The sequence below is a fragment of the Mesoplodon densirostris genome, chromosome 3 (assembly GCF_025265405.1).
Source record: "Mesoplodon densirostris isolate mMesDen1 chromosome 3, mMesDen1 primary haplotype, whole genome shotgun sequence".
NCBI lineage: Eukaryota > Metazoa > Chordata > Mammalia > Artiodactyla > Ziphiidae > Mesoplodon > Mesoplodon densirostris.
Genome location: NC_082663.1, coordinates 148055818 through 148070952, shown reverse-complemented (window position 1 = coordinate 148070952; position 15135 = coordinate 148055818). Strand labels below are relative to the sequence as shown.

Here is a 15135-nt window from a genome sequence, read left to right as displayed (position 1 = left end):
GGACATTGGGAGTGTGACTGAGTCATGGAAAAGTGTTCCTGAGGGATGATAGCTGGAACCACAATCTGAACAGTGAGTTGGAGTAAACTCTCAAAGAGGGCAGGGGTCAGCATGCCAGGCAGCAGGAACAGCATGTGCAAAGGCCCTGTGTCTGTACAGAGCAAGGTTCCCAGCAGTACAGATGGAGTGTGGAAAGAAGGAGGTAAGGCTATGAGGCTGGAAGCCTGAAAGGTCAGGCTAAGGCATCAATTCTCCAACTTAAGCACACCTGGTGGGGGTGGTGGGGGGAGGGTGTTAAAACTCAGATTCCTAGGCGTTGCCCCTAAATTTTCTGATTCAGTGCATCTGGAGTCCAACCTGAGAATTTCTGACATTTTGCATTTCTAACAAGTTTGCAGGTAGTGCTGATGCTGCTGGCCTGGGGAGCACACTTTTAGGACCACAGCTCTGAGTTCTGTGTTTAAGAGCAATGGGGAGCCAGGGGAATTTCGTTTTGCACCAGATCCTGCAGGTCTCTGGTTTTTACAAGGGAGGAAGGACACTTTCAGTTCCCTCATTTCCCTGTTCCCACACACAGTGAATTGGGCAGTGGGTGGATGACGGAATCTTCCTCCAGTGCATCCTGTGATGCTCAGGTGCCCCTCTCTCCCAGCCTGCCCCGAATCTCTGCCTCTTACAATCATTTCTTGGTGTATCACTGGCCCATCCTCCTGGAAGACTCCATCAGGCTTCTGCTTCTCTAGGATCAGCCATTTGACGGCCCCACAGAGGACCTGGGAGTCGATGGCGATGAGGTTGGAGGCCAGTGCGAAGACCTTGACCACGAAGGCTGTCAACCTGGTGGGTGGATACAGAACATGAGCCAATTGTCTCTGGGATCCGGAGACTGGCATCCCAGCCAACCAATGAGCAGAGAGAGGCAGGGCCTAGCCTGCTTGGCCCAGGTTCCCTTCCGTTGCGTGCAGGTTACACAGCGGGCTGGTACCTTGACTCTGGGTGGCGACCGGCCTAGACCACCCCAGGCCGGGATCCAGACCCTGCTCAGGGAGGTGCAAGGCTGAGGATGAGCAAGCTAATCATGGAGACTCACCAGGTGCTGGGTGGCCGGCTCAGGAAGGCGGCGTAAGCCGAGTTGGGTTGTCTGTAGGCCAGCTGCTGGGTGTACCCTGCAGGGAGGAGAGAAGTGTCACTAGAGGCTGAGTGGAGGGGGCGGCTGGGGTGGGTAGGCCAGGGAGGGGAGGGGCTTAGAAAGAGGATAAAGATTCTGTGAGGGGCGGGACAGGGGTCCAGAGAGGAAAGGTGGGGCTCTAGGCATGGGGCGGGCGTATGGGAGGGAGGGGAGCTGAAAGCGGAGAGGGACTCAGAGAAGGTGGGAGGATCAGAGAGAAGGGGAAGGAGTTCTCGGAGGAGAGGGGATTCAGAGAAAGGAGGGTTCTCAAAATGGGTTCTCAGGGGCAAGCGGGCCTCAGTGGGGGAGGGAGCTCAGAGAGGGGCTCAGAGAGGGGTGAGGGGGTGCTCTCAGAGGAGGGGCGGGGCCTCGAGATGGGCGGGGTCTCAGGAGTGGAGGGGGCTCAAAGCGGGCAGGGTCCAGGGGTGGAGAGGTTTCATAGGAGCGGGTCTCAGAGAGGCGGGGTCTCAGGGGCAGAGGGGGCTCAGAGGGTCGAGTGGGGCGCACACCCTTCTTGATGAGCTCCAAGGCCTCCTGCCGCTTCTCTGGGCCGAACTTCTCCCACTGCTCTGTGTTGTCCAGGTAGTGCACCGCGATGACCGTGGGCGTCATGCTGATCATGTTCTGCTCCCCACAGCCCGAGGGGGTTTGGATGAGGTGCTTCAGCCGCTCTCCGTTGATGGCATCCTCCGTCATCTGGGCTACTGGGGTCCCTGCAGCCAGGCGTGAGGATGGCACTCAAGTCCGGGGCTGCCCCCAGCATTTCCAGGCTCTGACCAGCCAGGGCCCAAGGGGTCAGGGACAGCTGGGAGCATGTCAGTGATGGAAATGATGCACGGCTGAGTGGCTAGAGGGGGCTCTGCATTTGTGGGCGGTGGGAGTGGGCTTCTGCTTCACAGGGAGACTCCAGGTCCCTGGGTCCTCTGGTTACACCAGTGGTAAAATACTTCCAGGAACAACAACCATGAATACTTTTATCATGCTTAATGCTATTTGCTAGGCTCTGTTCTAACACCATACAGTATCTCATTTAATCCTCCCAACAACCCTTAGATATCGATACTATTATTCGCCCCTACCACAGACGAGGAAACCAAGGGTCTCCTCCCAAAACCTTACAGCTGTCAAGTTGCAAGGTGCCTTTCCAGCTCCGTCCTGTCCCTTCTTGCCCCAGTTCTCCATCCGAGGCAATTAAATCCAGAATTTCTGCTCTTGAACTCGACTGCTTCTTTATCAGCAAAAGCTATTTTCTGAACTAAGTACTGCCTGGGGCCTTCTATAAAGGAGATTAAGGAGGGGTTCTAGCTGAAGAGGAGGGGGGAGACACAGTGGTTAAATACTCCTGAGATTAGATGGAACTGGGCTCCCTTCTTAGGAGTCATGGCCCCCCAACACCGTTCTGGGTCCCCTGGGATTGGGGCCAGGAGCATCTCACCTTGCAGGAGGATCTTGGTCTCTGACTCCGTGTCTGGGACTTGGTCACTGAGATCGGCAGCTTTGATTTCCTCTCGCTGCACCCCCTCTGCCGGGTGAATGGGAGACACCGATGGCACCAGCCCCCTCCCACCCCACCCTGCATCACCACCCAGGCCTCACCCCCTCTGCCCCGCTGACTCACTTTGGCCCAGATGTTCTGGATCCAGTGTGCGAACGGCCACAGTTTTGTTCACTCTCATTCCTTCTGGCTGGACAGTGTTAGGGGTAGGGGGAGTCGTGTGAATAAAAGGGCAGACAGACAGACAGTCAGCAGGGCACTGTTCTTGGGATTCCTGTAGCATAAGGCATGATGGCCTCCACCTGACCTTAGCAGTATGACTGGAAGTCAGTTACTTAACCTGCCTGTGCCTCAGCTTCCTTCCTTATAAGGAGGTGATATAAACATCTATCTCATACCCACTGTTGTGCAAATTAATAATAAAATTATAAATTAATAAAGAAATAACAAGACCTTTAGAAATCTTCCTATGTGCCTAGAAGATTGCTTTCCTGGGGTTAATTCATGTAATCTTCACAACAACCCACTGGAGTGGGTACTGCTATTATCAATGCCATTTTAAAGATGGGGGAACTGGGGTACAGACAGGTGAAGTAACTTGCCCAAGGTCACACAGCGAGTAGAACAGAATTTGGGCTTGAACCTGGTAGTCTGGCTCCAGAGTCTGTTTTTAAACCAAATGCCTCTCAATGGGCTAAATAAAATTAAAATAAAAATCTAAAAATAAAACAAATAATATAAAAGTAAAACAAAAATTTTAAATAAATAAATAAGAATAAATAATAAAGAAAAGAGAAGAAGAAAAAATCAATGAAAGAATGTACATAAGTACTAACACAGTGCCTGACACATAAGTGCTCAGTTAAAATAGGGGCTATCTTAATTAGAATCAAAGGTCCAATGTGAGCTGTCATGTGTCTACAGATAAACATTTTTATTCTATTTATTTATTTATTTGGCTGCACCATGCGGCTTACGAGATCTTAGTTCCCTAACCAGGGATCAAGCCCGGGGCCACAGCAGTGAAAGTGCCGAGTCCCAATCACTGGACTGCCAGGGAGTTCCCACCAAGATTTTTAAAGTCAAAAGAAAACTCCTATGCTGAAATGTGTTACAGAATGTCATATTTGATATTAAAATATATTTTAATGAAAAAAATATTATTGATCTTTGTTTGAGTTTTCGGGTGCCCCCTAAAATTGTGTGCCCAAGGAGAATACCTCACTTGCCTCACCCTAATCCCGGCCCTGCTTCCAAACCTCCAGGACTCCTGAATTTCCTAAGGTTGGCCTGGGTCTCTAACCTGGGTTGACAGCACAGGGAGAACAGGAGCCTTTCCTGAAGGACAAGCAGCAGCAGGTACCCCAAGGACTCACCACGACCTTCAGGGTCTTCTTGACACCATCACTGATGAAGCGGTTGTAGACAGCAGCCTTGACCTCCACCTCATGGAGGCCGACTTTCAGGGGCACAATGACATAAGGCACGGGCACCGAGGACTTGGGTGGGATGATTAGAGTCTGCTGGTGGTGCTTCTTGGCAGTTGCCAGGCTACAGAAGGCTGGATTGTAGAGCAATTCCACCCTCACCTGCCGGGGAGAGAGAGTATCAAGTCAGAGGAATGTGCCACAGACCCTCTTCTCCAAGCCCCCATCATGCTTCCATTGCACCAGGGGCCCACCTTGAGCTCCTCCGCCTCCCGGTAGTTGTAGAGGACAGCTCGGATCTCCACCTGCTCATTGCGCACAACAGAGTAGGGTAGACGCAGGTCAATGAAGAAATCCTGCATCACCGTGACCTCATAGGGGTCAGCCACACAGATCCCTGCCCGGGTGGAAACAGAACATGAAATGTCAGGGGTGGGGCGGGGGGTGGGCAAGGTGGACTGGATGCAAGTTCAGGTCCAAGTTCTTGCCCCTACCAATGTCTCAGTGCTTACCTCTGACCACTGGAGCTGTCCCAAGGTCAGCCTGTCTTTGCAGAAGCCCATAGACGAACCATCATTAATGGTGATAACTTACAGATGGTGGTGGTGGCTGGGAGTTGCCATGATTTAATGGTCCCCATTTTCTTTGTAATTTTACTCATAGATAGATGTGTAGGAGGGAAGAAGGCAAGCATAAATGAAGGGTCTATATGTACGATCTCCAAAATGGTAGCCCCAAGTTGTCACTGGGCACTTGAAATGTGGTTAGCTGAGTGAGAACTGGATTCCTACTTTTATTTCCTTTTAATTAACTTAGATTTAAACTTAAAAACCAATGCTCATTGTGAATGTAATAAAAACCACTGAGTTGTACACTTTCAAATGGTGACTTTCATGTTTTGTGCATTTCATCTCAATTTTAGAAAGGATGCTTGATTCAGTGATTGGAAAACTTTTAAAGTTTTTAGTTTAAGTATGTTTAGAACAACTTGGATAGGCCAATCTACCTTTTCAACTGTAAATTTTATGGATCCCAAAATACAGATCAGAGTATTTTCAATGAAAAGCTAGCATCCTAATTTAGATGCACTGTCAGTATAAAATACATGGCAGATTTCAAAGGCTTAGTACAAACAAAAATAAAATACATGATTATAAATTTTGAGATATTAATAGGTTATTCTTAAATATTAATAGATTTGCTATTGTAACATGATTAGTGTGGTAGTGATTTTGCAAATTTTTACAAAATGTTGAAATAATAATATTTTGGATATATTTGGATTAAATAAAGTGTATTATTAAAATTGATTTAATCTACTCCTTTTTTGTGGGGCTACCAGAAAATTTTAAATGACATACACAGCTTACATTATATTTCTAATGGACAGTGCTGATCTACATTGTAAAAATTAATGAAAGGACACCTCAACTAAGATTGGAGAAGGGAAGGCCTGTAGAGGGAGCTCTGATGCCCTACCACTCACTTCAGTTATCCCAAACAGGAAGATGTTATCCCAAACAGGAAGATGTCAAGAGATCCCAACAGGAAGAAGCTTCAATTACAGACCCCAACTGGAAGAGATGTTTGCACTCCCAAACAGAAAGTGCAATTAACTTACTTCAGCAGGAGGAAGGAAGATTTTCTTCCTGCCCAGCAACAAGCCCAGCCAATGAAAACACTGCAGCTCAGCCAATGAGAAGCTGTCTTACCTGAACTGTTACTTTCCTCCAATGAGGAAATTTTTCTCTTGCTGATGACTTGTTTGCCCTACGCTTCATTCTATAAAAACCTTTCATTTTGTACAACTCCTCTGAGTATCTCTCTGCTTGCCAGATAAGATGCTGCCCAGCTCATGAATTGTTTAACAAACCCAGTTAGATCTTCAAATTTACTCAGTTGAATTTTGTTAACAACATTGAGCAAAACGATGCTTAAAAACAGTGGTTACTTGTGATACAACAGTTACCAGATTAAATGTAAGCAAAGTGTTGATGCAAGTGAAATTTGTGAAAACATTATCACATTAATAATAATGTTACACCAAGAAATCTATTAAGATTGGAGGGAATTCCCTGGCGGTCCAGTGGTTAGGACTCCCTGTTCTCACTGCTGAGGGCCAATCCCTGATTGGACTAGGGTTCAATCGCTGGTTGGAACTAAGATTCCATAAGCCACGCAGCACCTCCAAAAAAGAAAAAAAAAAAAAAAGATCTGATAATTTTTCTTATTCTTCAATGCCAGAAAAAATAATAATCAGAGGCTTGAACAAAATCCTTATTTCCCAATCTACAGTCATTTACTCATCACCTTCAGGGGGGTCTGCTACAGTCACTGGTTTAATTTACCATTTCTTACGTACTATTTACATTTTTAAACTCAAATTTAATTTACTACGGTGCATGAGATCCCAGGTTCTTGTGCTATAAACAGGAGGTTACCTCAAGGAAAACTGAATGATTTTGTTAAATACTAGTTAGCTTGTGTTGCCCACAGAAAGCTAGACCACTCTCTCTTTGTTTTAAAAAAGGAGTTAAACAAGAATTAGAGACAAGGTAAAGACATCCTTGCACTAGACTTAGCTTTTCTCCTTGAATGAGATGGAAGGAAGAATGGAAAGAGAACCAAGAAAGGAATGACTTCTGATACACAATTCCTGTCACTTCAAGGCAGTGAAACAATTATTCTGTGTGATACTGTGACAGTGGCTACAAGTCATGATGTATTTATCCAAACCCATAGAATGTACAACACCAAGAGTGAATCCTAATGCCAACTATGGACTTCAGTTCATAATAATGTATCGGTATTGGCCCATCCATTATAACAAACGTACCACACTAATGCAAGATGTTAACAATAGGGGAATCTGGGGGAGAGAGGGGTACATGGCACCTCTCTATGCTTTTTGCTCAACTGTTTCTGAAAACCTAGTACATTTTAAAAAATCTCTTAGTTAAAAAGAAATGAGGGACTTCGCTGGTGGTCCAGTGGTTAAGAATCCGCCTTCCAATGCAGGGGGCGTGAGTTCAATCCCTGGTCTGGGAACTAAGATCCCACGTGCCACAGGGCAACTAAGCCCATGACCCACAACTACTGAGCATGCAAGCCACAACTAGAGAGCCCACGTGCTCTGGAGCCAGTACATCGCAACTAGAGAGAAGCCCTCACACCAAAACGAAGAGCCCACGCTGCAACTAAGACCCCACGCAGCCAAAAAGTAAATAAATAAATAAATATTAAAAAGAAAAGACATGACTACACCAGAAGCTAACACAACACTGTAAATCAACTATACTTCAATTAAAAAAAAGAAAGAAATGACTTCTGATGCCTGCTTTGTGTCATTTAAGGGAGCGTCTATGCATCTCCGAAAGACATTTACCCTTTGCTCCCTAAAGTATGTTCGACTCCAATAATAAAAATAATAGCTCACACTCATTGAACATTTACAATGTGTCAGGTACTATTATCACCATTATAAAATCCCAACACTTTGAATAGGTACTATTTCTATTGTGCCCATTTTATGGATGAGCACAGAGAGGGTGGGTAACTTGACGAAGGCCACACAGCTGCCCAGAGGAGGACCTGGGATTTGGACACAGGCATTTGGGCTTGGGAAGCTCCCTGCTTTTAACCTTACTGACTCTTTAATTCCTAATAGCTCACAAATCTAAAACTTTCAAGTTCTATTGGTTATCATGCTACAGTCTTCATTCTGAAGTTTGGATTCCTGAAAGTTTCATTCACTTGTGATCCTGGGCAAGTCACCTTCTTTCCCTGGCTTCAGTGTTCTCATTTGTAGGAGAATCATAGTACCAACCTTATAGGGTAGTTGTGAGCATTAAATGAGATAATATATAGAGAGTTAATGATGTTGAAAAGATATCACAGGCAAGATCTAAAAACCACAGGGATTCTGCCCCCCCAGGGACATTTAGTAATATCTGGGGACATTTTGGATGTCACTACTAGGGAGATGGGATGCTACTGGAATCTAGCAGGTAGAAGCCATGAAGATACCCAACATCTTATATTGCACAGTCCCCTGCCACAAAGAATGACCCAGCCCAGAATGACATCAGTGATGAGACTGAGAAATGCTGGGGCAGGGAAGAACTCTTCCAACATTCATGTCCATACAAATCTCCTGGGGATCATGTAATAAAATGCACATTCTGACTGAGCAGGTCAGGAGTGACTAAGATTCTGAATGTCTAACAAACTCCCTGGTAAACCTGCTTTACCAGATTGCAACTGGTCCAGGGAATAGGCTTTGAGGGGCAAGGATCTAACTGTGGTTTTCAACTTTTTTTTTTTTCGAGCTGCAGGAACCTTTTTTTAGGTAAAGGGAACCTCACACAGAATCTCGATATATGGAAATGTACAACAGGCAAATATGAAGATGCTCTGATTTGAAACAGGGATGGGGGCCCCAAACTAGAACGGTGCTGAGTGGCTTTGGAGTCTCAGGCAGAAGGAAAACTATGTGCTCTGTGTATATGATTTCATCTGCCATCATCATTTGTTCAAGAGAAATTAGCAGAAAATTGCAATTCCTTCCATTAGAAGAAAGATAGGCAAAGAAGTAGATTTTGAAAATCTTGAAGCCAGGAAAGTAAAATGATAATAAAGTATAACTTATGATGAATTACAACTAAACAAACTTATACTAGAGTATATTAAATTCTGAGTTTGGTATAAATAAAATACACTTAATGTTGTGAGTTTTAATACACCTATTTTAAAAATGTTTTAGTGTTTTCAATAGTTTTTCAACTACTTTAAGGCTCTGGAAAAAAATTAACCTTTAAAATATACATAAAACATGCATATGGGACACATCTTTCCTTTTATCTCAAACTCCATTATGGCTCGGCACAGTGCTGGTTTATAGTTAAAATTTGGATATTTTGTACAACATGGTTTTTTTTGCATTCATTTTGATTTTTTTCCAAGAAAACTATTGCATGAAAATATGGTTTATCTTGATGACTGAGTTTTTTGGCACCCACTTAATTTTGCATTCAAAGTCAGTGCCTCACTCTTCTTGCCCCATTCTCAGACCTGCTATAAGTCATCCATATTTGGCTAGGGTGTGTCAGGGTCTCACACCCAGCCCTTGGTGGTGGTGGGTCGGTAGGGCAGGGGGGGTACACATACACCTTTTTGGTCGTGTTTCACAATCTAACCACCAATGTTTCACTCACTCATTTCATCCCGCTTCCTCTTTTATTTTTTCTTTGTCGACTTTTTTTTTTTTTTTTTGCGGTACGCGGGCCTCTCACTGTTGTGGCCTCTTCCATTGTGGAGCACAGACTCCAGACGCGCAGGCTCAACGGCCATGGCTCACGGGCCCGGCCGCTGCGTGGCATGTGGGATCTTCCCGGACCGGGACATGAACCTGCGTTCCCTGCATCGGCAGGCGGACTCTCAACCACTGCGTCGCTAGGGAAGCCCTATTTTTTCTTAATTGCTTTACCCAATATCATGGCAACATCATCCCTGCAAAGTTTTTGTTGCTGTAAATCATTCTGTATGATACTATGATGGTGGATACATGTCATTATACATTTGTCCAAACCCATAGAACGTACAACACCAAGAGTGAACCCTGACCTCCGCTAAGAACTTGCAGTGATCATGATGTACCCACGCATCCTTCGATTGTTACAAATGCACCATGCTGGTGGGGGATGTTGATGGTGAGGGAGACTGTGTCTGTGGTGGGGAAAGGGGTATATGGGAAATCTCTGCACCATCCTCTCAATTTTGCTCTGAACTAAAACTGCACTAAAACTAAAATCTATTTACAAAAAGCACAATGTCGGGCTTCCCTGGTGGCGCAGTGGTTGAGAGTCCGCCTGCCGATGCAGGGGACACGGGTTCGTGCCCCGATCCCGGAAGATCCCACATGCCGCGGAGCGGCTGGGCCCGCGAGCCATGGCCGCGGAGCCTGTGTGTCCGCAGCCTGTGCTCCGCAACGGGAGAGGCCACAGCAGTGAGAGGCCCGCGTACAGCAAAAAAAAAAAAAAAAAAAAAAAGCACAATGTCACTCACATTCTACACTCTAATGCCTCTCCAGGAGCCAGGGGAAAGTGTCAGCCACCAGGAAACAAAGGATCTGTCAGGATTGAATGAGAAAATGCCCGGGGGGTCTGGGGTCCTGGCCTCCTGAGGACCAGGCCACCATCCTCTCTCACCTTTCTTGTCTGACAAGCTCACAGCCAGAATCTCCCAAGTGGTGATGGAGTCTTTCAAAAACACGTTCATGAGCTTCGTGGAGATCCTGAATCGGGGAGGGGAGCCATTAGAAGATACCTAGCAGGGTGGAGGGGGAGAGCTGGTAGGGAGGGGCCCCAAGGGACAGGGTTGGAGGGGGGCTGGCGGGTGGGCATGTGTAGGTAGCCCCAACTCTTCTAGGCTAGGTTGTGTGATTCCACAATGATTCCAGAAAAGAGGGGGCATTGAGGTGCATACAAACTCAGTGTCCAGTCTGGGGTGATGATAGGGGCTGGGGTGGGTTGAAGTGGGAGCATCCCAGCCTTACCCATTTTTGTCTGCGACTTTAAGGTCCTCAACAATGGTCCACAGCCAGCTCTCTGGGAACTGGCTTCGGGAAATGATGTCCTCCTCTGGGATTATTTCATCATCCAGGTCACCTGCGGGGGGTGGGAGTTAAAACAGACTCACTTTCCCCACTGTCCCCTTTTAGATATTTATCTCTATAATACCCTGGAGGGGTTCCTAGCAGTGACACACCCAGGGTCACGTGATCACTTCCGGGGACCCTAGGCACATTTGTCTCTGGGGGCTCCTTTCTCCATAAAAAAAATTAAAAATCATATTTTACAATTCTGTTGGTAGAAAGGTGAAAATAAGCCAGACTGAACTGGATTGATTTTTTTTTCCCGTCTTTGATTTTCAAAGGAATGAAAACATTTGCATGAATGAGCCTCTAAAAGCATCATTGGCCCCCAAGCACCATGCCTGCTGTGTCTGATGGTTAAGTCCATCCTGAAAGCAATGGGGTGAGTTGAGAGATTCCCCAGACTTGATGGAGATTGCTGAAGAGATGGTGGCCTTTAAAAGCCAACTTGACCCCGTCTGCACATAAACGAAGCTGGGCTGGAATAGAGTTCAACCCTGGCTGGGCTTTCCTCAAAAAATGATGAGGAGATTTTAATTTGGCTCTGGGTCTGCCTAACGACAAAGTAGGTGGAATTCCATAGATGCCCAAATCCACCCATACTCTGGAATAATGCATCAAAGTGCCCTTGGGGTACTAACTTTTAATCAACCCTCTGTCTCACCCCAATTGGCTAAAGAAATGAAACAATGCTGGAAAAAAAAAAAAAAAACACCCGTGTGTGTAAATTATACCCCAGTAAATCAGAAGTTTTGTCCAAATTTCCTCTTTGCAAAAGAAAAGTCTTGGGTCACTGGAGCAGAGAGCACCATGTCTAGTTATTGCAATTTGCAAAGAGACTGAAGGTAGAAGTCTTCGTTCATGTGTGTTGGGAATCTTTGTGTCTTTGGGGGGGGGGAGGGTTGGAGGAGTTGATAGCTTTCCAGATAAAGGAATTTAGACCTATTTGACCACTTTGGCAATGGCGGCCATTGAGAGGTGCCTGCAAATATTCAGTTTTGACAAAGCCCATCCTGGCAGAAAAGTCCTTCTCTTAATTAAGACATATTAAAAGATGTTTAAAAAAAGGAGGGATCAGTTCACACCGGGGCCCTCTGCCTCTCAGCAGATGGCAGTGGGGACTCTTGTTAGTTCTGTAAATGCCACTTTGTGGTGGAGACCATTCTGGTTTTGCTTGAAATGGGCTTCTAAGATAATTTTCTCTTGGCTTTGCTTAAGACTGACTTGGCCTGAGATATAAAGTTTCAAGTGTGTACATCCAGAGCTGAATGAATGAATGAATGAACATTGATTAGGCATAAGTTAGGCACCTCTCTTTGTAAGGCAACATGAATTAGTTTTCTTTGGTAAAGGCAAGGCTAGAACCCATCTTAGTCTTCCCATTGGCAACTAGTGTGACCAGCCCTCTCATCTAGAACGTGCCCTCAGACCATGGATGTCTTGGGCACTGCTAAGGTCAAATTTCAGAGTGACAGGGCCAGGGCCAGGATGATCCTCCCAGGCAAGGGAAGAAGGACCTAGTCCCCCACTGGACTGGGTCCTTCTTCCCTCAGACCTGAATCACCTAGCTCCTCATCTGAAGGCTTCTTTCTTCCTCAGACAGGCGCCTCCTCTCTCCTCGGACAAGCACCTCCCACCTTGGACAGGCACTTCCCCCCTTCGACAGGCACCTCCTCCTCCCTTGGACAGGCACCTCCTCCCCCCTTGAACAGGCACCATCCCCCTTGGACAGGCACCTCCCGCCTTGGACAGGCACCTCCCCTCCCTTGGACAGGGGCCTCCTCCCTGCCACCGGACTCACTCCGGGCCAGCTCCAGGGTCCCATCGCGGCTGTGCTGCAGCCGCAACTGGGCGATGTATTCGCAGCAGTCCAGGAAGGCCTTCACGCACGCGTCGCCTTGCAGGATGAACTGGGCCCGGCGCTGGCACGGGAACTTCATGGGGTTGTCCCGCATGCCGTCCTCACAGCACTTGCGCAGCTCCTTGCTGTACTGTCCGGCTGTGGGAGCACAGATCCCCCGCCCCGCGCGCCCTCAGCCTGGGCCTCGAAGCAGGAGGCACTCAGGACAGACCCCAGGGAGAACTTCCTCACGGCTAGGCCCCCTCCCTCTCCGTCTGGGATCCCGTAGGGGCTGGATCTCGGGTGGGAAGCGGTGGGCGAGCGCTGACGGAAGGCTCCCACCTTTATCCATCCTCTTTTCCATGAGCTGCACCGAGCGGCGTCGGCGGGCGGCTGGTTTTGGGCACTGAGGATCTAAAGGCAGGTGGACCGGGAACCAGAGGGATTAGGCATCTACCGTGTGTCCTTGGTTTCCTCCCCACAGTAGTCCCCCTTGAGGTCGGGGTGTTATTGCTCCCATTTGACAAATGTAGAAACTGAGGCTCCGAAAGAAGTAATATGCTAGATGGTGGTGGAGGCGGGACTTCAATACCCCCACCCCCATCCCAGAGAGCTGCCCTTAACCTGTTCTCAGTATCTGGGAGGTGGAGGCCCTGCCCCTCCCTAGCCCTGCTGCTGGCTGCATCCTCACCTGCCCTCTGGGTGGTCTGTGGGCTTTTGCTGGTCTTGAGGGCCAGCCCTGCATCCGTGAAGACGCCGGCATAGTCACTTCCACTGCCTGGGGTGCAGCCAATGTCTGCCTTCTCCACTATGTCCCAGATCTGCAGTGGGGAGTGGAGGCCGAGAGTGTGGCGAGATCGGGTCAGCCGTGCCTCCACCGATTGGCCAACACGTCCATCCAACCCCACACCATCCATCCTCATCCTGGTCCCCAGGCTGGCCAGCCATGGTGGACCATCTGGAGTTAGACCTGGAGCTGTGTCCATCCCCGGGATCATCCCCAGCTTGGACCCTTGTCCATCCACATTCTCATCGTCAACTTGACTTCAACCCATCCCTGTATCTGCGTCCATTCGGACCTCTACACTTAACCCACACTCAAACCCATTTGTTCCCCTCAGCACCATTCCCGCCTCAACCCAACGCCATCTCTAAACCAACCTCAGTGACGCAGGGGTATACCTTACTCTGGGTCAATTTGTTCTTCTTATTCAGCACAAACACGCCCTTGTCCACAGCCACCAGCCCCACTCGGGACCCCTGGTCAGCCTCGATCTTCAGGGTTATCTGTTGCCCAGGCCGATGGTGCTTCTCTTCCTTCCCGCCATTTTTCACCACCAGCTATGGTCAGGGGTGGGGTAGAGGGGGATGATTGGAGGGGAGGGAGGGAGAAGTCAGCCCTGCAAGGCCCTGGTCTCTGGAAGCCAAAGACAAAGGAGGTCCTGGGCTGGACTGAAAGGAGAGAGCGAGGAAGGGAGGCAGGCAGACCGGCATCAGGTAGAAAGTCAAGAAAAGAGAGAAAACCAGGAGCAAGAGAGATACTGAGGGCTTCCCTGGTGGCGCAGTGGTTAAGAGTCTGCCTGCCGATGCAGGGGACACGGGTTCGAGCCCTGGTCTGGGAAGATCCCACATGCTGCAGAGCAACTAAGCCCGTGTGCCACAACTTCTGAGCCCATGTGCCACAACTACTGAAGCCCACGCGCCTAAAGCCCATGCTCTGCAACAAGAGAAGCCACCACAATGAGAAGCCCGTGCACCACAGTGAAGAGTAGCCCCTGCTCGCAAGTAGAGAAAAGCCCGAGCGCAGCAACGAAGACCCAACACAGCCAAAATAAATAAATAATAAAATAAATAAATAATAAAATAAATTTTAAAAATTTAAAAAGGAGTTGGAGAGAGACAGAGTCAGAGGGCCCAAGATGGGGAAAGTGACAGCCAGGTGGAGAGTCCCCAGATGGGCACAAAGAGATGCCACAAAGCTTACCGTGCCCACACATGAGTCCTTGACATCCACCCACACGGAGTCGGCCACCACCTCCCTCTGGTTGTTGCTGGTGATCAGCGTGTAATAGGCCACCAGGCGGAAGGAAGGGATGAAGTCCGCTGTGATGGTTATGGGCAACACCACCAGGTCCTGGCCGGGCTCTCGCACCTGCCGCCCCACCTTCAACAGCTTCCCCTTGTTCATGACCTGGGGAGAACAGGTTGGTATAAGTATCGGAAAGGTAAGAGGGAGGATGGCGGGGGGGACCCAGGATGGCGGAGGGCTCCCGGGGCTGCTGGGTGTTCTAGGAAGCCACAGACCAAGTAAGTGTAGTAGCGGATCTTGGCTTGGTGGCTGGGGTCCGTGCGCAGGTGGAAGTTGACATTGAGAGTCTCCCCAGGCTTGAGCTCCACTCGGGGCACAGAGAGGTGCAGGTAGTTGTTGGAGTTGCCCTGGGTGTTGTAGGGTAGGGCCTGCATGGTCCTTGTTGCCTGTCGCGCCTCTGGGATATTCTCCTTCTGTGTGCGTACCTGGGCAAGGAAAGATGGATGCATGCTGGCCCCCAGAGA

General features: G+C 48.3%; 1 protein-coding gene across 1 annotated transcript in view; it reads right to left on the bottom strand.

Annotated features, from left to right (window-relative positions):
• C3 (complement C3) overlaps positions 1–15135 on the bottom strand; it is a 32317-nt gene that overhangs the window by 11146 nt on the left and 6036 nt on the right. Inside the window, exons 12-26 of the mRNA XM_060092331.1 lie at positions 14887–15096; positions 14567–14773; positions 13765–13923; positions 13274–13403; positions 12925–12996; positions 12544–12741; positions 10644–10755; positions 10297–10382; positions 4345–4487; positions 4040–4252; positions 2787–2853; positions 2604–2690; positions 1678–1881; positions 1091–1166; positions 678–837 (exon numbers count right to left, since the gene is read on the bottom strand). Of these exons, the coding sequence (XP_059948314.1) occupies positions 678–837; positions 1091–1166; positions 1678–1881; positions 2604–2690; positions 2787–2853; positions 4040–4252; positions 4345–4487; positions 10297–10382; positions 10644–10755; positions 12544–12741; positions 12925–12996; positions 13274–13403; positions 13765–13923; positions 14567–14773; positions 14887–15096 (2124 nt within the window). The remainder of the gene's footprint in view (positions 1–677; positions 838–1090; positions 1167–1677; positions 1882–2603; positions 2691–2786; positions 2854–4039; positions 4253–4344; positions 4488–10296; positions 10383–10643; positions 10756–12543; positions 12742–12924; positions 12997–13273; positions 13404–13764; positions 13924–14566; positions 14774–14886; positions 15097–15135) is intronic.